The sequence below is a fragment of the Diabrotica undecimpunctata genome, chromosome 8, assembly GCF_040954645.1.
Source record: "Diabrotica undecimpunctata isolate CICGRU chromosome 8, icDiaUnde3, whole genome shotgun sequence".
Taxonomy (NCBI): domain Eukaryota; kingdom Metazoa; phylum Arthropoda; class Insecta; order Coleoptera; family Chrysomelidae; genus Diabrotica; species Diabrotica undecimpunctata.
Window position 1 is genome coordinate 92155739 of NC_092810.1, and position 24939 is coordinate 92180677.

At 32.0% G+C, this 24939-nt stretch overlaps 1 protein-coding gene across 2 annotated transcripts in view; it reads left to right on the forward strand.

Moving 5' to 3' along the window:
* LOC140447769 (LIM domain only protein 3) overlaps positions 1 to 24939 on the forward strand; it is a 1475576-nt gene that overhangs the window by 1324983 nt on the left and 125654 nt on the right. For both annotated transcript variants that reach the window (XM_072540623.1, XM_072540622.1), the window contains 2 exons: positions 13371 to 13666; positions 14597 to 14927. In XM_072540623.1, coding sequence (XP_072396724.1) covers positions 13513 to 13666; positions 14597 to 14927 — 485 coding nt within the window. In that variant the 5' untranslated portion in view covers positions 13371 to 13512. The remainder of the gene's footprint in view (positions 1 to 13370; positions 13667 to 14596; positions 14928 to 24939) is intronic.

A 24939-nucleotide genomic window follows, 5' to 3' on the forward strand; every position in this document is an offset into this window, starting at 1 on the left:
AGTTACTATATAGTACAATGTCTGTTACTATATTTACAGTATTATTAGTGTTCGGTACACGTACAGTATTTAGATTATAATAAGTATACTTACCATTAAATAATGTAATTATAAACGTTGAAAGTGAAATCAAGGAAACGTACGATTAGAATCGTCATCTGAAAGCAAAAAATACTCAGCGTTGGAAAGAAATCGGTATGATCATATTGCCATGTGATGCAGGGAACGTTAATGGGACGGGATCTTCAATGGCTGTCACTTTGTTTCCTGCAAGAATAAATTGTGGTAAGGAGGTTTTTACTTCTTCTTTTCATTTTACTGAAGAATTACTAGACAGACTGCATGAAAACCGTGTAACCATCACCCCGGTAGTTTTAATTCCACGGTAAGGAAAGCTTCTTTATGTTTTTTCAGTGATCGTTCGATTTCTGGTAAAACAATTTCTTCTTCCTTCCTGTCTCCCTTGGTACATGACTTAATTATTTCTTGTAGTAATTATCGTTTCAACAAACCATTCTACTCCAAGGTCTCGAGCTACTTAAATTATGACGCCGACATCTCCATAGATCCTTAATAAGTTACTTAATATAGATAGATTATTCCGGTAATAATCCTTTCTTTTTCAAATATTTCTTTACGTCAAGGATGAAACATTTGCGAAACCATACAAGTAAACAATGTTGCCATAATCCACGCTTTTCATTGATGTTGCCAAAAAGAGAAAGACAATTTTTATTTTTTAGAGGTTTAAGATTTTTGTACTGTAAATAACACCAGCCTTGATGATATAACCAGTTGCATTGCCACATAGTGTCAAAATTTCTTGAAAAGATAATTTTTATTCTTGTTATACATTCTAGCAATGCACATGAACATTTTATTTTTTTAATCTCTATCATATCCAAAATTTTCAGTTTTCTCCAGTTATTTAGAAAATACATCTTAGATTTACCAATAGCTTCACTTGCGCAGAATAGTACTAAGTAAATCATACACGTACTGTAAAATTACAGCAATCAATAACGGATCTTTTATGATGAAAATGTTTGTACTATATTTTTTTATTGCTTTTAAATAAATAATTCCTTTGCCGAACTGAATTATTGTATTGGTAAATACGTGTATGAGTGAAAAAACGAAATTTATAAAACAGTTTACAAAAAGAAACAGTTCTAGTGCTGAAAATCATGAACGGTGTTATAGCCTATATTAATCAAATATTCATTTTTTTGTGCTTATTTTTAGTTATATTATTATTATTAACTGTAATTTATGTGTTTTCTTCTTTACTTAATTATTGGAAACTAGATCTTACTGCATTCTATTGATGAATTTTCTGCAATTTGCCGTATGTAATAAGATGACAGCGGCTCCTGTATTTTTTCTGTTTTTATTCTACGGTTTTTTTTTAAACTTTTGATGCCTTTTTCCACTGGACTCTGTATCATAGTCCTAAGCATGGTTGCATGTACTTATTAGACTCACCAAATTCTCTGTTTTTAATGTAAGATTCATATTCTTTTATCCTAAAATTTAATAGTCTTAAAATTTGACTCAAGTAAAAATTGTCGTGTAATAGTTCGCAAAAATATTTTACAATTTGACGATTTAAATTTTCTATATTAGATCCGTACTATTAGACACACTGATAGGGTAAAAGGAAGGGGAGAAAGAAGAAAGAGAATCCGTACTTAAAACAACTAAATTGCTTGAAAATTACAGCACGAATTTCAAATTGAACGAAAACGGTGTAAAATGCAGAAAGGTAATGAAATTTGGTGAACATACTGTACTATATATGTATATATATATATATATATATATATATATATATATATATATATATATATATGATCAAAAACATTTCTACCATATGATGGTGTAAAGTTTAATTTACTTCTTAACAAATTTCTTCTATTCTTTGCGGTTTTGTGTCAACCTTCTTGCGTCTGTCCATGTCATTCCTTTTCTCTCTAATATCTTCACCATTACTTTATCGCGTCTTGGTCTTCCCTTTTTTTTTCAATATTTTTGCTTCTCATACTCTTCTCACTGGTACGGTCTTTTTCATACGGTGTAAATGACTCCACCAACTCAGCTGTCTATCTTCTATAAACTCCAATGTGGATTTTATTTTCAGTTCGTCCCGTATCTCTGTGTTCCTTTATTCTATCCGTTTGGTAAGCCCTTAACTCTCCTTAAGAACTTATCTCTATAGCCTATATCTTCCTCTTTTGCCGTTCCATTAGCACCCATGATTCACAGTGTAAAGTCAGGACAGGTTTATAAACTGCTTTGAAGACTTTCTTTTTTTGTATTCTGTGATATTTCCTTTCTACATATAAATTTGTTGTTCATTGTATGATACAGTTATAGCGTTTTCCCTACTCAGCTATTGATTTCTGCTTCTAAAGATCCAGTTTATTTTATTATTACTCGTAAGTATGTAAACGTTTTAACTTCTTCTATTTGTGCTTCTTCAATTTCTATATTAAGTTCTTCTCATCTTTCTCCTCTCTGTATAACTTTTATTTTGTTAATAATTATCCTCATTCTGTTTTTAGTGGGTGCTTCTTTCCATATTTCCAAATTAATCTGAAGTTATTATTTAGTTTTTACAATTAGCATTAAATCGTCAGCAAATTTCTTCAGTTCCAGTTTTTTACTTCTTTTTGTGCATGTCTTAATAATATCGTCCATAAATAATATAAATAGTGTTGGGCGAAGTGCTCCTCCATATCTTAAACCAACATTTATTGTAAACGTTTCTGATGTTGTATTATTACTAATTACGCCATTTTTGTTCTCATTGTAGATTTTTCTATCATTCTTAGTAACTTGTTGTCCATTCCTTTTTCGAATATTTTACTCTTGCAACACTTTTTGTGTTATTTCTTTTAAAGTAAATATATAATCCGGTATACTCTTACCACTTCTAAATCTACTTCGTGCTTCATCTAATGTGTGTTCTGGCAATGTTTAAATCGGTTGATTATTATTTTTGTTAAGAGTTTCATACATATACATAGCAGCCTCAATCCTCTGTAGTTATTACATTCTCTCCTATCTGCTTTTTTGTATATAAGTACTATTAGTGACGCTTTCCAATCTTCCGGTCTAATCAACATTTTTCTTCATACTTGAATTTTTATTGCTTCTTCTAGTTCTTCCTCGTTTATTGAATTTTCTGTGTTATCTTCCAATATATTATTTTGTTCTTCATTAATGTCGTCTTGGTTTATATCCGTTATCAATTCTTTGAAGTGTTTCGACCTGTTTCCACCTCTTAACTATTTCTTGTATTTCTGTTATTAATTCTCCATTTTTATTTTTTATGCTGTTAATTTCATATTTTTTTTTGTATTCTTATCGTCTCTTCAGAGTTCTGTAGAATAGCGTTTGGTTACTTTTGGCATCTTCTTCCATTTTCTCTCCGAACTTTTACCAATTGTCTCTCTTTGCTGCTGTTACCAATATTTTTACCTTTTTTTTCTTCCATTTTTATATCTATTGTACTTCTCATTTGTTTTGTTTTTCAGATATTGTTTCCATACATTTTTTCTCACTTTTACTTGCCTTTTTATTTCTTTAGACCACCATGCTGTCGTGTTTCTTTGTTAAGTCTTTTTTAAACATACCTTAAATACTTATGATTTCTTAATAATTACCATAATGACGCCACACATCAGTTGTACCCAAGAGCTGTTGGGACCAAATTAACCTATGGGAGAAAGCGTTTTAAATTTAGTTATTTTATTTTGACCTACTAGGACACGAAAGAGTCAGGAGAATTGTTTTTTTTTTATCTTATTTAACGTATTGTTAGGAAGATCTTAAATCTATTACAATTCAAATTATAGCAGTGAAATTGGCAATAAAAAATTTATTAATGCACATAAATGTTTTACTCTAATTACAATAATGTTACATCAATTAATGAACACGATTTTATACTAAAGTAAAGACAAAATGCAAGTTTTTAAATAAATTCCTGTTTTTTTAAATTTTTAAGTACGGTTCTGTGATCAGACTCCACACTTGTAGACGAGGGGCGGACAAGTACCTATTTGAAAGCCGCCAGAGAGATTCAAAGTACCATTTAGTTCCAATAATTAAATGAAAACAACAACAAGAGATCCCTATCACCAGACCTATGTCTGAGATCTGTGATATATCAAAATTACCGCCTTAGGGTCGTGTCTTCTTTTGTAGACCTTATCTGTATATCGCGCATAAAATATGAGCAGTTTTTAATGTTTTAATGGTGGTTATATATCAGGGTGTTCATAATGCGAAGCTCTCATTTACAACAGGGAAGGAACTTTTTTGGGAAAAGTTTATACCGGGAAAAGTGTATGCGGCTTTGTGATAGACTTTTGTTACTTTCGGGATCATTGATTTATTATTTATCGTATGACAAACGGTAAGAAACACGTTACTAACATTACTAATGATGAATAAACTTTTAACCGTAAAAAACATAATATTAATATTAATAAAATTTTTCGACTAAGAAAGTTACGGACAGAAAGCTCGAGTCTTCTATTGTCACATATTGAGAACACGCACACACACACACACACACACACACACACACATATATATATATATATATATATATATATATATATATATATATATATATATATATATATATATAGATGTATGAATATATAAATATGAATATTAAACCTTATTTGAAAAAGCCGAAATCTTATTTTAATTTTCAGTGTTCATTGTTTCGTAACTCTTATACCTATATTTATCATTTCAAATCTATTTACAGGATTTACAGTTCTTCAAATCACTTTAAATACTTTTCCGTCGACCGTCCATTTATGATCAATTTTAACACTCTCAAAATCATTGATTAATGACCCCTATTAATGAATGATTTTCTATTAATGAACGATTTTATTATAGGCAACACAACATACATTGCTTGCTGTTACGAATATTTATTATTTTTATACAGATAATGTATTTAGTAAATTTTAAGTTCTATCATGTTACCCAAAATTTCCCGTTGCTACTGTTCTATAGACTATGTCAAATATAATATCAAAACGCCAGAAAACAAACTGTCACCGATTCGGGAAAAATTAAAATAATTTAGCAGACAGCAAGATAAGAGTAAGTAATGGGAATTAATTAATTTTTTATATTGTTAATTTTATATATTGTAGGAATTTGAGTTGTTTTTTCGCAAATAAAAACAGTAAACTACAAATCTGTCAATTGCTGGCTGTACAATAAAGATAAATTCCCAACACTTGCATAAATTAATTAAACGCTCTGTGATTGGAAGTGAACTGTGGTGTAGGCAACCAAACATATACCTATTTATATTACCACTGAAAATTAATTTAAAATGAAGTAGCTGCTGTTAGTACTATCTGTCATTGTATGTCATTATTTACTTTATTGTTTAAAATTCTGTGTATTTGAAAAATCAAAGGATGGATATTGACGAAGAGTTTAATTTAACTCCACCAGAATTTAACTTCTTCTATCACAGAATTTACAGAGGTCCAAGAAGACTTAAATATGAATTTGTCAAAATGCTATACAGCAGATAATCATTTATCAATATCTTCCTTTAATTTCAGTAATTGCACCATTTCGAATATTAATGTTTACTATAATAAAACTATCACTAAGGAAACTTTGAATAAAGTCAATGAAAGCTGAAAAAATTGTTGTTTATCGTTAAGTAAATAAATATTTAAACTAAGATATCTTTATTTCTAAAAAGTACGGTCGACTGAAAATTTTTGTAACGAACTCGTGAATTAAAATGGCGATTAACAATCTCGAACATTAACGCGCTCGCTTCTCTCACGCGTTAAAATATCTCAATTGTTAATCGCCCTTATTAATACACTTGTTGGTTAAATAACTATTAACGCACTTTTCACTGTCGTATAAAAATAGCCTTATTTATATCTTAATTATAAAATAGATGGCTGCATACATAATTTTTAGAAGAATTTTCTAAATTTATAAATCGAGAATCATAACAATAATATATATATATATATATATATATATATATATATATATTATTGTTATGATACAATTTTTTATCTCATTAATTTTTTTGAAAACGATATCCGGATTGTTATGTCTGATGTTCCGAACTCGAAACGTCAAAAACAATAAAAGTAATTTGAATTACAATTTATTCTGGTCTATTCTCATACATGAAATATTCAATATACAGTTGACATAGATAAATAGTTTATGGAATTTATTATTTAGTTGCTTAAATCAATACGTCGTATATACTTACTTAATTGATTTTACTGATTCTTTAACAAATACTTACTACTAATTCTTTTCTCAAAACTTTTAAAATGCAACTTAAAAACCAAACAGTGGCACTCTCATAATAAAAATGACTGCTTCCATATTTTTTCTAAATTTATCTTTAAAGCAATTAGAGTTTGCTAAAGCTACACGGCAATTACGTCCACATTACTCACAAAACACCCACGAGTAATAAAAAAAGCCCGCTCTAACTGAAAATTACGAGTGAGTCTGTAAAAATAATCAGAAAAACACGTTTTGTGATAAATCATAATCATGCGTCGTAAGATAGAGAATCTCGGGGCTCCACACCAATTATCTTGCAGAAAATGGTACTTTTTTGAACAATCAGATGGTGTTATTATTGAGTTATACAGGTATTATTTCTTCTCTTCGCCGGCCATTTTTTAATTTGGCTTGTTGCGAAAAAGGTACACGAACGATCCGTGAGATTTTACGATCGAATTTACGACTTGGGATAACAAAATATACCTATATCACTTTTAGTTCAGTGCAATTAGACTCTACACTTCAAAAAAGTCCTGAAAGACCGAATTTCAGTTTATTGTTGTACCAGATGTGACTCAAAATTATAGGAAAAAATTGTAATAGATCAAGAAGAAAAGTAGATCTTCAACTAACACGGACAATACATTACAAGAAAGGTCATCTTCTAGATATCTATGAAAATCTCTGCACTTGACAAAGGTCCTGAATAGATGAATTCCAGTTTATTGTTGCACCAGATGTGACTGAAAACTTATGAAAAAATTGGGATGGTGCAAGAAGAAAAGTAGATTTTTAACTAGCATACTGATTTTAGGATATTTTCGTTTCTTGCGTTCTCTTCCATTGATTAGTTAGTTAATTAGTACCTTTCGGGAAGACGTCACACTGCGACATATAAGATATATTGTTTTTCCCTTTTCTTCATTCTTTGTTAGTTTCTCAGTTGTTAGAGAACAACACGCGGTATTATTCTTCCCATGCAATTTAATATATCCAGTGACTTTATCTGATTAGAATAAAGCAGATGTATCATCCTCTAGAGGTCCTTCTCTCTTCTATGTCATGTGCTTCCAAATAGCGTGTTCAGCAGTTCCTTAGGGCGCAGCAGTTTAACTGAATATGCAGAGATATTTCATCTTCTACCTCACAGAATCTGCATTCTGTTAAATTTACTGCTTTTAATGTCAGGTGCTTTGTCAGACGACAGGGTCCGTAATTATTTGTTATAATTCCCTAGAAGTATCCATGATTGTCTCATTCCTTAGGGTCCGTAATTATTTGTTATAATTCTCTAGAAGTATCCATGATTGTCTCATTCCTTGTAAGTTTTCGCCAATGTTTTTATCTTCTACTTGTCTTTCTTAATAATTCCGCAAAAGGTTTTTGGTCTCATAAAATTTATTTTTGTACCTCTTTTGTTTATTCCTGAAAAATTTCGTTTCGCTCTACCCCGGAATTCATAGGAGAGTAACTAAATTTTCCTTGATTAGTTAAATTAGTTCCTTTAAGCATTTGGAGTTAATAGCATGCAATGTTAATGCTTTGACGGCTGCTTCACTATGATTGACATTATACTCCAAGAAATATTTTTTTAAATTTCCAAATATTACATAGCCTCTTAGCCAGTCAAGCTATTTCTCTGTTCCTCAAGGGGTTTGATATTATTCTAATGATATCATCATCCGGGTTCTTGTATTCCAACACTTTCTCTCTCATATTCTTCTCTATTCGTTCAAGGAGCCTAAATTGTTAACTTTCTGCTGCACATTTCAGCACCTATTTTGGCAGTTTTTGTAGATAGTTAGTTTGATGTTTTTAGACATTTTTTGACGCCAGTTGTTCCTTAAATTATCTACGTCCCAAAGATATTTGATACAGCTTAAAGAGCAAACAAAAAAAATTACTTCGCATGCTATTGTTATTGTCGACGCAGAGAGTTCTGCTCGTACATAACCCGAAATTTTTTTAGAATTAAGAACTAAAAAATATCAATACTAGGTAAGTAAGTATTTAAGGAACTATTAAGGAGATTATGAATACTCACTTCACAATACTGAAGTATTACTTGTAGCCGGAAGGAACTCGGAAATGCCGTTTCTTAAAGTTCCGATAGTGTCTAATTGAATTCTTTTTCCAAGAAATTTTAATCTCATATTCATTTTTTAAGGAATATTTTCACATCTCTTCAATTTTATGTCTAATTTCACTGGACAATTTCTGCAGAAATTGGCTTAAATCAATTTATTTTATGGGAGAGATACCTAGTGATTTTCTTAATAAGAGTCAAGTGGGCTGGGTTTTGTTTGTTATTAATAGCTGGTTTTATATGGTCTTCAATTAGCCTGCTTAGGGATGACTACCTGATTTGTAGATTTTATGAAGTTTCTTGGAAAGGCACCATTGACTGTTATTCCACCTGTTTCCGCTACACGTACTAAAAAATATACCGAACTAGCAATTTTAAGTAGAAAATTGAGATTTTTAAAGATGCCTATAAAATTAATTACAGTTTACCCACAGGATATTAGGGACAATCTTCATGTTAGAGAATAAGCTGATGTTATTTGTATATATGTGACCCATAACTTGTATGAGAAATGTATTAAAAAATTGCTATATAATTATAATGTAACCATAACGATACCATAGTTGGTGCATATTCTTTACGAATTGTTGATCATTAAAAATATTTGTGCTAGACTAAAAAATGTTATAGTTGATACATATGAATGATGCACAAAACCACCCGTTATTTATTTGAAGAAACTTGAATAAAATACACAGTTAATAAAATACAGAACTTATTGTTAAACAAAATAGCAAGATTAACATTGCGAACAATCGTAAATCCTGTCTTGGAAAGTACATACCAACTTGTTGAAAATTACCGAATATTAAATATCCATAAAGCACTGGATTGGTGTACTGATAATAACGGGAACTGTGGTACTTTCGTATTTCAAATCAGTACTACAAGCGCTTAAACTTTACTTGGTCTCCCCTTAAATATTTATTGGAATACTTATAAAGTATGCTTATTCCAAGAGTAAATTATTTTTTTATATTATTTATTCGTAAAAATATTTCCGCAATTCATTTTGTTCCATGCCGTTAAATTAACGCCGAGCCTGGATTCAGACAACAGTTGAGTTATTTCTAAAGATGGAATCATCTTAAAATATGCATACAGGTGTTTAGTTTATAGCTCTAGGTGTTTTAATTTTAAAGAACTAAGCAACGCTTTTAAGGATTAGTAAGATAAATGATTTCATTTACTGCATAAAACTTTTCCTCATGGTGCACTTTATTATTAGACAGAAGATATTAGTGAGGATATATATAAATGTACATTATATATATATATATATATATATATATATATATATATATATATATATATATATATATATATATACAGCTTGTCCCGTCTCATTATAATTTACTTCATGTTGTTTGTCGATTTTCCTTTATTATTTTAGATTGATATCGGTAATTCTTAAAGTTTGGGTAAATTAGCTTAGAGAAATCTATTAAAAATATTAAAATGTTTAGCAATTTTACATATTTCTGGGGAAAATTTGTAGATAATAATCCCTGTCTTTTGAAATTAGGTAGTTTTAACATTTACAGTTAGTCGAATCAAGCGGTTCATTGTTGCCCGCTACGTATTTATGTATTTCTGAGAAGGACAATAAGTGCTTTCCCAAGATACAATTGTATAGTTTTTAGAAACGCCCTCCCCTCCACTAGGGGCTTCTGTTAGACGTTTTGTAATGTATTTTTAGGAGTATCATTCGAAACTCAGTTCTGTACACACGTTTAGCTTAGTCAATAAAAGTTCTATTAAAATTGTCGTCGTATATTATTTTAATTTGATAAAATAGTATTTTATAGCAACTATATCTCACGGTAAACTAATCGTGAGCCGAACACAGCCCTTGCTGTCCAATTTTGGTCATAGGCTTCCTATTCCTTCTTCTACGTCTCTCTATTATAGGCAGTTTTTATCCACTTCGGGCCTGCGTATTTCTTCAAGTCATCTGACCACCTCAGTTGTGGCCTTCCTTTTTTCGTTTGTAACTATATGGTCTCCAGTGTATAATCATCTTATTCCATCTGTCGTCTTTCTGTCTTATGGTATGTCCAGCGAACTTCCACTTAAGTTTTGCTATCTGCGTTAATACATCGGTCACTTTTGTTTTGTTGCGGATCCAAGTATTTCTTTTCTTGTCTGATAGCCTGATGTTCAGCATTTGCCTTTCCATGGCTCTTTGGGTCTTTGCTATTTTTTTCATGTTTTCCTTTGTAAACGTCCAAGTTTGAGAACCGTAGGTGAGAACAGGAAGTATACATTGGTTGAAGACTCTTGTTTTTAAATATTGGGGGTATTTTCTATTTTTAGTATATAGGAAAGTTTTCCGAAGGATACCCAAGCCCACCGTAATATAATTTATATTAAAATTTCAGAGAAACCTTTATTAGATAAGAACATTTTTATAATAATTCTTTTTGAAATATGTTAAGATAAAAAATAGTTTACCAATAGCCCCTTTTATTGACTCCAACCCATCCAAAACATTTTTATATTTTTCCAAACGAGTCACATATATATATATATATATATATATATATATATATATATATATATATATATACAAGCCCATACCACGAATCTCACAGGGTCACCGTAGTACACTGGGGCAAAAGGTCTTCCCCGGTCGGCGACGAACAAACATCACTCCGAAAGATCGAAATTCTTGTTTTATCACTCCAAATTAGTCCACTGTTTTTCCCAAATCAAGATGGTCAAATGTCTCTGCTCTCAACTGTGCGTATATCAGTTCAAGCCAAATTTTGTTATTAATCTGTTTCAGATTCATGGTAGTAGCACTACTTGCCATCAAAAGATAATGACAATGACGATATTCATCCATACACCTTCAATTCCATTGCCAGTGCTTCTGTCGTCGGAATTGACTGAATTACCTTCCAAATGTTCTCCTGAAGGATTATTTTTGTTTTTCAACCAGGGTTTATATTAAATATATTCTTAGTAATTAAATGCTTATATATATATATATATATATATATATATATATATATATATATATACATATATATATATATATATATATATATATATATATATATATATATATATATTAAAAATAGTTGCTTCGATTTTACAACTTTCACGGTGGTATACTGCCCAACAAGTATTGTCTACATAAAATTAACCAGGTGGTTTCATTTACGTGGCATTCTTCTTTGTAAGTTGATTAAAATTACATGTTATAAATTAGGAAGGCTCTGCTAAGTCATTAATTTAAGTGGCGTAAATTATAATCCCGCGAATGAATATAAGGTATTATTTATAGCATTTTGTCTTCTGGTACCGTTGGATTATTCATGTATGGGAAAAAACTCGAAAATATATTTAACAGTTAGGCGTTTACCATGTTAAAATGTCGTGTTTCGTGCATATAATGGACCGGCTACTTACTTATTATGTCTGAGATGTTAAATTTATATATCCTTAATTTAAGGATTCGTGACAGTGTCTCTATAGTTGTCTGAGTGTAAGTGAGAATTTTTTCTTAACATTAACACCCTTTGAATGTTTTTGTAATGAGCACTTTTAAATGTAAATTTTCTGCCCTAAGCATAAACTATGCTATGCTTTCTACTAAAGTATTTTTCATTTTATCAACTCGCGGAATATCATTTTTGGAGCCTTCGAATAATATCTAGGTGGCTGAGGAGTTTAATGGACACCATTTTCATATATTGCACAATTACAAGTCTTCTTAGACGCAACAAATTATGTTGGGGCTCCTCGCTTACTTCTGTTCAAATGATTTGACATCAAACTAAAAATTTTCATGCTTAAACTGTAAATATACTTAAGTTGTTTAAAATGGTTATTGTTCAAAGGGAAATGTAATACCCTGCAATTTGATCTGTCTTACAGACACGGGAATGCCATGTCTTTATCTTCTTCCAAGAAAACCGATATATTTTTCGTATTCTTCCGATGATAGTGGAGGACTCTTTCTTGGAAGTCTCTTTAGACTAAGATTATCTATGTAGCTTTTTTAAAATAATATATTATAAAAGAACTATATAATAATACATGTAGAAAATACATCCATCCTACATTCTATGGCTCTACAGCCCAATTCGAGCTCTAGGCCTCCCTTAGCAAACCTCTACATTCGTTATGGGCTGTAAGCCATTCTCCTCCACGATTGACTACCAAAGAGATTTATTGCATCCTCATCCACATCTTCTTTCTATTACTTTCTCGACCTTCCCCACAGTCTTGCATTCAACAGTTTTTTTACAGCATGTTGTTTTCTATTCTAAATACATGGCCTGCCCGTTGAACTCACTGTAGGCGAACATACTGAGTCCATATAATGGTGAGTCTTTTTATAATTGTGTCTGATTTGCCACCTGTTCTTCTCATTTATGGGGGCTAGTAGTCTCAGTACCTTCCTTTCAAATATGTCCATACGGGTTACAAATTTTTGATATCCAAGTTTCACGATAACTCACTATTGCTCGGATTATGGTCTTTAGATTCTCTGATGTACGTCTCGTGATTTGAATATATGGTCCATAGCAAAGTATGCCGCATTGGCTAGGATGATTCTTCTGCTAAGTTCTGCATCATCTGTGTTGTCCTTTGTGACGTTGACTCCTAAATAGACAAGGCTTATCTACTTTTAAGTTGTCAACTGAAATGTAGCGTCGTCTTGCTCTCTCTCTGGTCGGCTTTGAGTTTATTGGGTCATATGATTGTTTAAAGTCGGCTAAAATATTATAGACATCTATGTCATGTTCCTAGGCTTTGCTTAAGACTTGCTTAATCGTGAATAGTTGGTCGATGGTGGATCCTCCTTGTCTAAATCCTCCCTGATATTCTCCGATGACCTTCTCTGCGAGGTTGTAGTCTATGATTAAGTATAATGTTAACTATTTAGTTATATATGGTATATATGGTAAACATATATATTGGAATTAACTAAAATTATATTTCTTTGTTTTAGGCTCTAGAGCTGTCAAACTAGCTGCCCCTGCCGAGCGTCCGTCACTCGAATCTAGTCACAGAAACCAGGAAATTTTTGGTAGTACGCGCGCGCTGCGTACAGCGCATCATCCGTCAAACTGGCAGCCAGCGCTCTCGCCTCAATGAATCCTCATTATCATCCTTACGGGGGACCAGAGTTAACGTCCCCACATCCCCCTTCCCCAGATAACAGTAATTACCATGGCCATCCGGGACCCGGGGGACCTCCTCATGCCAGAATGCATGCAACCAATGGCCATCCCATAGGAACAATAGGTAAGATTCTAATTATTATAATTTTTCCGCTTACTGAGAAATGAATAATGGAATTATTTAAGTATCTATGATTTACAAATGTATAAAAACACCACAAACATTAAATTTTTGAAATCTCGATTTAGATGTATTTGTGATCATATTATTTGTTCATATTATAATAATTAAGGCCGCTTTTACTCTTCATTATTTATTGTTTTTTCCTTTTGTCGTGTCCGTAAACCTGCAGTTTATTTAATACCCTTAATACTTTACTTAATACTCCGTTTCCAATCTTCCATCTTCCAACGACTTATCTCTAATTATGATCATTTAGCCCCAGGGAGCGTTTTCATAGATGGGGATTGCAATGTTGTTGCAACGTCTCACTGCAAAAACACTCCCTGTATTTTGTTCGTCTGGCTCTGATTGTTGACTATGAATGTATCATAAAAGTTAAGAACAATAATAAGAAGTCATTAAGTTGTACTTTTACGTAGGCATCTATCTGTCGCAGGTACTCTAGGGAAAGACTTTGAATTTCAAAGAAAAATATTGATAGATGTATAAAACTTTTCCTCCGTATTAAAAAATGTTTAAAACAGTAACTCAAATATCGATTTTTTGAAAATTATAGTGCTCTTATCTTTTAAAAAGAGTTTATACGTGTTCCTGCGTTTGAGTAAAAGGCAGTTGAAAAAGTAATTTGTTTTTATACCCGATCCTAAAATATTTTCATATAACTCTGGTTTATGTATTTATTTTGAGTGGTACCTACTCCCCTTTGTTGGATCTTTAAACTTGTACACGTATTTAAAAAATATTTTTCTTATGTCGATGGATATACTTTCATTACTGTACTTAACACCTACTTAGTTTCAGACATTATTTTTCCGTGTCTTAAAATCGAGGTATCGAAGTGATAGTTATCTAACAGAACTTTTTCCACAGGTCACGGCGGCGGACCACACGATCAGCATCCTCACACCCACCACCAACACCCGGCGTTCACCAGTGCCGGACCACCATCGGACGGCCCCCACCTCCCACATCACAATCCATCGATAACGAACAACAATAACAACAACAATAATAACAACACAGTGAAAGTTTGCGCGGGTTGTGGCGGCAAAATCGTAGAAAGATTTTTACTGCACGCGTTGGACCGATATTGGCACAATAGCTGTCTAAAGTGTTCGTGTTGTGCGGCGATGTTGGCCGATCTGGGAGCGTCGTGTTTTACGAAAGGAGGGATGATTCTTTGTAAACAGGATTATATGAGGTAAGTTTTTCAATTGGATATTTTCTTTGAAAGCTTTAGAGAGCAAAATTGTCTTATCGACATTTTTAACTATTGCAATCTGGACACTTAACCAATGACTAATTCAACGTATTTTACCGATCTTAAAAAATTAAACCAAATCTAAGAGTTTAATCATTTTCAGTTTTCTGTTATTACAGTTATACGAGGAGCTGGATTGCCTCAACAGTCATATGATTATGGAACGTTTGGTTCTAACTTTAGCTGCTGTTTTCTTGTTTATTTTGTGCACAGTGTCCATGCCGAGATATCCATTATCACTATTACGTACATATCAAGAAACAAGAAAATTATTTTTAGCAATTTATTCTGAAATCTCTGGATGACATCTATTACTAAGTTTGTTACAAAGTTTACAATATACTGACACTGTCTTAATACGTATTTACAGACTAGGAATTTATTGGGAATGTATAATTTACAATTTCTCACAGTCATTCAATACTTTTTTTGTATCGAATACAAGTTCGTTTGTTTTCTTCTTAACGTGTACATTCCAGAGCAGACTTGCTCTTAGAGTGACCAAAAACTTTGCTGACATTGCGTATAGGACTGAGTATCGTTTCTTTGGTATATTCTAACTTATTTTCATTTAACTTATTTTAATTTATTTGTAAAATTAAAGAGTGTATTTCACCTAATACGCTTCTTTGTGGCATTGCAGCTCTAATACTTATAAATTTGTATACTTTTCGTTTTGATTATTCCATAGTCTCTAAAAAATAAGGTCCTTGCTCGATAGTGTAAACCTTGGTTTCAAGATCCATTTAAAGTTTACCATAATGGTGTATCTTCGGCTTCGTAGGTGTATGTAATGCGGTGTTTGACATTTTAAAATTATGTCTTATAAGTGGTAATTAGTAACTTGTGCAACAAAAAATCATTTATGGCACTTGTCAAACTATTTGAGCAAATATTTTAAAATTAATCAATCTTTACACTTACATTATTTTTTGCGACTATGCCAAAACTTTTAATTGTGTAAATCAAATTTGTATAAAAAACTAAATTTCTACGGAATTCGAGGTATTTCTTTAAATTTGCTCCAATGTTACTTGGGGAAAAAGAAACAACTGGTTAGAGCAAATGATACTTACTCTAGACTTACTACTTTCTGTCCTTTTAAATGACATCACTAATTTAAAAATCGATGCAATTTTTTTTGCTGATGATACTAGTATCACTTGGAGCAACTCTAATATTAAAACTCTTCATGCAACTATATCTTCTGATCTACTTACAATAAAAACCTGATTTAATCTCTTTTAACGTGGATAATGCTGTATACAGTAGGATCTTCAACCCTTGCTTCCTAATAACAGCCAGATCAATATCGTTGATTCTGTAAAATGTCTCTGTATTTTTATAGACAGCAACTTTAAATGGTCCCTTCATACAGATTTGTTAAGTAAGAAACTAGCCTCAGCCAGCTATTCAATAAGATCTGTTTCGAAGGAAATCAATTTAGGATCTTCCAAAATAACATATTTTTCTTCGTTCGAATCTCATCTTAGATACGGCCTTCCTTTTTGCTGATTCTAGTACAGCTACCCAATCTGATATTATTTTTAAATTATAAAAAATAGCAAAATGGTATCTGTTTGGCCTCAGAACAACACTTTTCAGAAGCTACTAGAAAAATCACGGGATTTTAACGCTTCCCTATTTATATATTTTAGAAACTGTTTGCTTAATTCGTAAACACCTACCTGTTTTTCCAGCAAGACCTAATCACGACTACTTGATGTTTATTTGCCGATCCCGTTCACTGAGTTAGTAAAGAAATTTAAATTATATTATGCAAAAAAACTATACAATTATTTCCATTTACAATTTAAATCTGAAACATCTTTCCTCAAGTTCCGTAAAATGACAAAACCCTATCTGTCTGAAAGAACATACATTCAGAAGAAGACTTTCTTAATGAATAACATAAGAAATTACAGTATATTTATGAACAATTAACTAAAATGACAAAAGCCTATCTCTCTAAATGACCATGTTATTGAGAAGATTTTCTTAATGAATAACTAAGAAATTACAGTATGTTTATGTACGAGTAACTAAAGTATTTTTTATCTATATTTGGGTATCATATGCAGCAACTTCAACTTATTAGTTCGTACTGTTTTTTTTCCTACTGATACTGTATCTAGTATCAGTTTTTGTTTTACAACTTTTCATATAATTTTTTCTCTGGTGTGAGTATGTTGTTCACAATTAATCGGCCAACAGTAATCATATGCCTACTGTCGGTACCATTTCTTTATCAGGTTGGTCGTTCAACTCACTTGGTAATATTAATTTTTTCAACTTTGTCCCCCGATGGAATTGTTGCCTCTGCGCTTGACTTTTATATCTCAAAGCTTTCCAGTCTTCGCATTGTATTAATTTTCAACGTCCCTGCTCCTTTCATGCCGTATAGCAGGATGATACATAACTGACATATATGTGAGTGTAAGTTTAAGATCATTTTGCATAAACAAAATAAAGAATGGCCGCATTCATATGAAAGAGTTTTTGGCCTGTTCTATCCTGCTTTTTATCTCTTGATCTCCTTTTATCTTATTGATTAGACAGACAAGGTATCTGAATCTTTCCACCTTCTCAATGAAATGCTCGTTTATCGATGTATTTATTGCAAGAGAGTTACTTTTAGAAATGGCCATTGTTTTTCTTTTCTTTTCTTTGACTCTAATACCACATGCTTCTCCTTTTTGTTCGATTCTATCTATTAAAATTTGTTCGTTTTTAGCGATTACTACAGTGTTATCGACATATCGAATTTGGTTGATTGTTGACTCTTTGACTTACATACGTTCCCGTATGTCATGTAAAGCATCGGTAAAGATTTCCTTGGAATATAAATAAATTAAACAACAAAGGGGAAATACGAAACTACGAAACGAACGAAAAACGAAGAATGGCAGTAGAACAAGACATACTTAGCTACATCGAAGAAAAACGTTTAATTTGGTTTGAACATGTGAGAAGAACAGATCATACAAGGTGGGTAGCAAAGATTTCGGATTGGAGCCCAATAGGAAGGAGGAAAAGAGGTAGACCCCGAAGATCATGGAGGGATGAAGTGGGCGAGGCCATGGAAAGACGAGACCTTAGAGATGGAGAATGGCAGAACAGAAAGGACTGGAGACGTTGGCTGAAAGAAGGAAGGCGGCGACAGCTGTAAAAATCCTTATATAGATAGATAGATAGGGGAACTAACGCAAACGCCTTTTTGAATATTCCTGACTCACCAGCCTCTGTTTTAGTATTTTCAGTTATCAAATAAACTTTTTTTTATAGAATTGGGTAAGTTTTTACCTTCCAGCATAAATTGCTCATTCAGTGCTATAATTAATGTCACCTAGAGATCCTGATTATATTCAGAGATATAAAGGAAGAGCGTCGTAAACGTTGTATGTAAACATGTGTATGTAACTTCATTTTTAGTTATATGCCACAGGACCTCCAGTTATTGCTGAACAGCCTCGATGAACGATTGGCAGTTTTGGTTCCTGAAACACTTGCAGCTGTTTCTAGTTATCTAATAAAAGCTATATGGGCCTTATTCTTTCTTCACGGATGTATGTAAAATGCACTTACTGTATATTGACTGCACCTATTGTATACTCATTGCACTTACTGCATATTCACTGCACTTTGTGAATTGGAAAACAAAAGAAAAACATCCTTGTTGACCGCCAACATTCGTAACGGATAGCCGCCATAAGAAGAAGTATCTGTAGATCTGGTAGAAGAATAATTTTTGTCAAAGAATCATTCAAGCAGATAAAACGCTATTTACAAAAAATCGGATAGAATTATTAAAACAGTAGCGTCGTTTTAATTAAACTACAAATAACTGAAATATGCATGGTGTTCGAAAGCATAGATAGATCCAAGCTCTCATTAAAAAATCCGATTTCAACAATCAGTTATGAGTTATTTTGTAGAATTGACTTTCGAAATTGGAGGAAGTAGAATGCGACATCGAGAGACAGACATGTTACCCAGTTTGATTAATTTCTAGCCATCAAAATTCAATTATTTTTATCAGACATCGAAGCGTCGCGACGAACGGGAAGGACGTCTGCGTGCTTCGACTAACAAATTGAGTTTTCGCCGAAACAATAATAAATGGTGGCCGTTGACACCGTTCCGGATAATCCGGAGGTGCAATATCCCAAAGTCCGGGACCCACCAACGCGAGTTCAACCCGAAACTGCCTGCTATATATGAGGGACGGGACAAATTTCCGAACAATAGGTACACTGGAAAACACGCAATTTATTTAACAGGCCATTTTTAGTTAATTGTATTTACTATTTTATTTAATTTCCCAAATCACGCTGTCCTACAATTATATATCAAAAATGATATCGAAATTCGTAATTAAGTGGAAATGTGTCGTATGACAAAAACATTATGTACAAATGATGTCTAATTGACTGTATTAGAAATGATTTTATTAATAAGAAAGATATTAGTCTAAAACGGATTAACAGTGTATAATTGTAAAATATATTGACCTATATTACTATAGAAGTGAAACCAGGAGTATAGTTGCAAAAGTTCAATAGTTAGAAAAACTTTATACTTTATCAACAGTCCACCTTCATGGGAAACGATGATAACCAATTTAATAACAAGGGATTAAAGTATTATAAATATGGATTATTTATTATGATTTGGACATCAGATCACGAAGATGAATATGTAGAATAATTCTATAAAGAAATAAACGAACTTATGGTGGGAAGCAAAGCAGGGTATAGAAATATATTTCTGTCCTGCGCCTTCCGGTTCCCAGTCTCCATTCACGTCTATCGACCCAGTCCCCTGGTCGTAGATCTCCCTCTATGACTTTTGGACTCCATCAAGCCATGTTGTTTTCGGTCTTCCTCATTTTTTTTGCTCAGGTGGCTGCCAATCCAACATTATCTTCGGTAGGCGATGGTCTGTCATTCTCTGTACATGTCCGTACGATGGTGGTTGTTTAGGGTATATATAATCATAATGGTCGATTTTAATGCAAAAGTAAGAAAAAAACAGAAAACCAGAAGGATTAGAGGCAAGAAATAGCAGGATGAGAAATACTAGTAAAAGAAAACAATATGTATGTACCAATATATTCTTAAAAAAAAAAACAATAAAAGCGAACATTGTGTTTATATGAATTTAAGCCCCAATTGATTGTAATGAAACTTACATACATTTGTGATAGACGTTTCGATTTCCACTCTGAAAATCGTTTTCAAAAATGGAAACGGATTTTTTTTTTCGATTTGAAAACGATTTCCGGAAAGGAATCTGAATGTCAAACAACAATTTATAAAATGTGATTTTCATTACGATCAGTTTAAACCCATATACTTAAACATAACATTTAATTTAGACATGCCACTAGAAAACAGTTTCAGAAAGAAAAGAGAAGATATAGCCTTGGAAGAAGTCATAATACTAAGAAGGCAAAATCAGAGTTAATATGAAGACCGAAAAAGCAAAAATCATAAATCTGACATACATCAAAAACTATTAGTTGTATAAAAACCAATTCAGAATAAAAAAGTTCAAAAGATTAGCGACCAAACACAAGATCAGAGAAAAACGAACTAGCAGCTTGTACAAAATCGAACACATAATATAGTATAACTAACTGAAATCTAGAATACAATTAAGAAAAAGTCTAAAGAAGATATAAAGAAGTTCAAAATAATAAAGTTGATAAAACTTGATAAGAAAGGTAGGCATACAAGTTTGGAAAAAGAATATAAATCTAGGAAGAAATTGAATAATAAAACTAATGATCAGAACAAAATAATTACACAAATCCAAATAAAACTATAGTGACAGAAGATTATATCACCAAATGCTGTATTAGTCACTAGTAAAACCACCACCAGGAATAAAAAAAAAATTTAAAAAGTAGTTGAATCTGAAGTTAATGTTTAATAGAAAAAGCAGAGAAGAAATAAGGAATGATTTGAGTAACTAAATCTGAGAGATCCATTTAGTACCGATAGCTTTGTTAATTTTCATCATGCCGCTATCAATTCTTAACAAGCTGTTTATAAAGGTAATGGGTAATGGTTAACAAACTGGGTAGCTATCAGCCCTGCGAACAGGCTGGATTTAGAACGGGCTATAGCACCATATATTACATACAAGTAATAAGAACTCAGCCAAAAATTAAACGAATGCAAAATACCACTACGGAGATCACAATGCTAGACAACGAACCTGTGGAAATATGCGCAATTCTTAACGCTTTAAGCAACAACTGAGTGGATAATCATTACACTAAACTCATTAACTTCACTCCGTGAAGATGCACTACTAGGGCTGTGCAATCATATTTTATCGAACTTTGATAAGGGTAATAAAGGTATCTGTTTGTTTTTTGACTTCTGCTGGAAAAACTTTATCGTAGTGGTGTTAGAGGAACTGCGTTAAAGTGGATCCACACCTTTTTATCGGAAAGGTTTCAAAAAATTAAGGTCAATGTGAATGGGAATATAATATTTTCTTCAGAAGAAAGTGTCCTCTCCGGAGTTCCACAGGGAAGTATCATTGGCCCTCTTTTATTTTTGATTTTCGTCAATGATTTAAATCAACTGATAAACGATAGCTCAACATGTTTGGTTCGGAATCCATTAGATAATTCTGATGCAATAAATGTTCGAGTAGAAAACGTGGAACATCAATCAGGCTGTTATGTCACTCAATTTGCTGACGATACCACAGTTACGCTAAATTCCAATAATTTTTTTTATGTAGTACAAAAAGCAAACTGTCTAGTAAAAAGTATGACTCATTACTGTTTAAATAATGCCCTAATCTTAAATGGATCAAAAACCAATATGGTAACCTTTTCACCTTCTACTATGCAGATGAGTCCATTAGTAAAACTTGACAATGGGTCAGTGGTAAATAGCCACTCCACTAAGTTGTTAGGTGTTTACCTGGATTCTAATTTGTCTTGGAGTTCTTACGTTGATTATGTAGTGGGAAGATTGTCTGTGCACTGTTATGTTCTATGGCAACTTAGGAATTTTGTCTCCCTAGATATCTTAAAACTTTTCTATTTTGCTCATGTATAGTCAATTTTGCAATACTGCTTATTTTGTTGGGGAAATTGCTCGCGAATTAATGAGGTGCTTGTTCTTCAAAAAAAAAAAAAAAATTATTCGTACCATGACGTTTAGAAGGCGGTTGGATTCCTGTAGACCAGTTTTTAAACAATTAAATATTTTAACTGTAATTTCGCTGTATATTTTTAGTTGTGTTGTTTATGTAAAGTCATATAGATGCAATTTTATTTGCAGAAATGATGTTTCCTTAATGAGTGGCTACAATTTTCGTCACAGAAATGATTTGGTGACCCCTGTTCGTCACTTGACCGTTGTGGGCAAGAGTCCTTACCCAACATGCGTTCGTTTGTATAATAAATTACCTAATCATGTTAAAGATTCAAATATTTATGTATTTACGAGAACAGTAAGGACGACTTACTTCTGGTAAACAGTTTCTATTCGTTAGAGGAATACTTGCAGGCATCCTTTTAACAATTTGTATGTTTTTGTGTATAATTTATATGTTTTTATCGTAACTGCTTTTATGTACTTTTTATATATAGTTTTTACTTGTTTATAGGTTGTATTTGACGCATTTTAATACTTGTAAAAGTAAATAAAATAAAGAATATTGATTGATTGATTAAGTGTACCTACCTATGTTGTCAGTTACCTTAGAAAAAAAAGGAATAAATAAAACTAGGAAGAGGTATTAAACTAAGAGATTCTCTTTCGCTCAAACATTTGAATGTAGGTCTTAAATACATGTTTCGAACGTTAGAATGATTTCCAACAATGATGGATCTATAACATCAAATTAATTTTTGGTCACAAATAAATGCCGAGCAACCAACAGAAACGAATGGACTTACTTAAGGAAGGCTTTCATATGACAATGGATATAATGGAATACCAGTTAAATATTAATGATTATGGGTGATGGAAAAGATAGGAATTCTTTTCGGTTGTACCGGATTGTTTATTGAAAAAATATACTTGTAAAACACTGAAAACTTTGTTACATACAACATACAACATGCAAAATTTATAATATGCAAATGTAACTATGTAATTTTTTCCCTTTAAAAAAACTTAAGTACTTGAACTTAAAAATAAAATCGTTATTGAAACAATCATAGCATTATGGCATTTTTTATATCAAACCGCTTTACATTTGCAATGGATAAACATCAATCGACTATGGAGTCGAGTCGTCGATTATTAAAATAGTGAAACGAATATATATTTATCATGACAATTTCGCAGTGATGGCCTTGCACATTAATTTTTTAGACGAAACCTGTTTGATAATGTTTAGTCTCCTAATTAAAAAACTGTCGTAGTAAGAAATGTCAAATTAAATATTAAGATAAAGTATCCTTATTGTGCCGTCTTCAAACGAATGTTGGCAATCACTTCTTTAATCGCTTCCCTATCTTTTGCAACGTGAAATATCCGTTTAACACTAAGGTTAGTCCAATCTCTGATATTCCTCAGCTAAGATTTCTTCTTTCTTCCCAAACCTTTTCTTCCCTCTACTCTTCCTTGAATGATGACGTGTAGAAGATAGTATTTAACGTTTCGAGCTATCTTGTCCAGATACGAAGTTTTTCTTATTTTAATTGTGTTCATAATTTTTCTGCCATATCCAATTCGTCTTAACACCTCTTCGTTTGAGACTCTTGCAGTCCAAGGAATTTTTTGAATACGCCTATATAGCAACATTTGGAATGCCTAATTTTTTACGGATTGGGCTTTCAGAGTCCAAGCTTCTACCTCATATTGCAGTTTCGACCACATAACATTCGATGACCCTCTCTAACCGTTTACCCTCCAATGTCAGATATATATTGTCAACAGAGGTTTTCGAGATCACCAAGTATTTGGTTTTATATATATATTCATTGTTAGTCCCATCTTTTTGCTTTCTCTGTTAAATGATTTCTATAAGAAATTGTATATCTTCTATATTTTCTGAAATGATTGCGGTATCGTTTGCAAATCTTATATAAAATAAGTAGCAAACGTTAAAGTAATGTTCATACAATGAAATAATGAAAGTATAAAAGCTCTACAAATTAATTGCATATCAAACCTAGCTGAAATATTGCGGTTATGGTAGTGGGGACATAAGAAGAGACTAGATGAAAAGGGTCAAGTAGAGGAATCTTTATAAATCAAAAAGATAAATTATTAAAATAGTAGAAAACGTCTTCATAAATTGAAAAGAATAGATCTATTTATTAATCTTACATGGTAATTGCCATTTATTCTAAATAAAGCTATTTGAACATTGCTGTTTTTTGTTGTTCGGCTTTGCCGATCCGTATCTCACATTTACTTGATTACTTGTTGTAGCCAGACGTTTCAATTACTTAATGTATCCACTTTTTTCGATATCGAGCGACAAAAAAGATGTTCATAATCTTGTCTTAGATCATTGACTTTTAGAGCTCGATTAGTGAATCGGTAAATTAATTATTAGTGGTTTTGCAGACTTTGTCGGAATTTTTTTAAAGAGTAATTAAAAATTAAATATGATTTATAATGTTGAATATTATGATATATTATATATATGAAAAATATTTTTTCGTTGTTGATTATCTTAACTTTATTTTCACCGTATGTTTTCTCATTTTTCTTTTGATAAAATCTATTTTTTTCCTTTTTGCTTTACTGGTTGGTGTTAATTTCCGTTGTTGGAATTAATTCCTTAACAAGTGCTGTTGGAATTAATTTGCGACACTATTTTTATTATACCTACTTATTCCAAACATCGCAATTATTTTATCTATATTTTTTTCTAGTATATACAGTTCTATTCACAACAGCGCCCCCGTTTTATGTACTTTACGTAACAAGTTCCGAAAGTGATATTTTATATTATTCCGAATCCT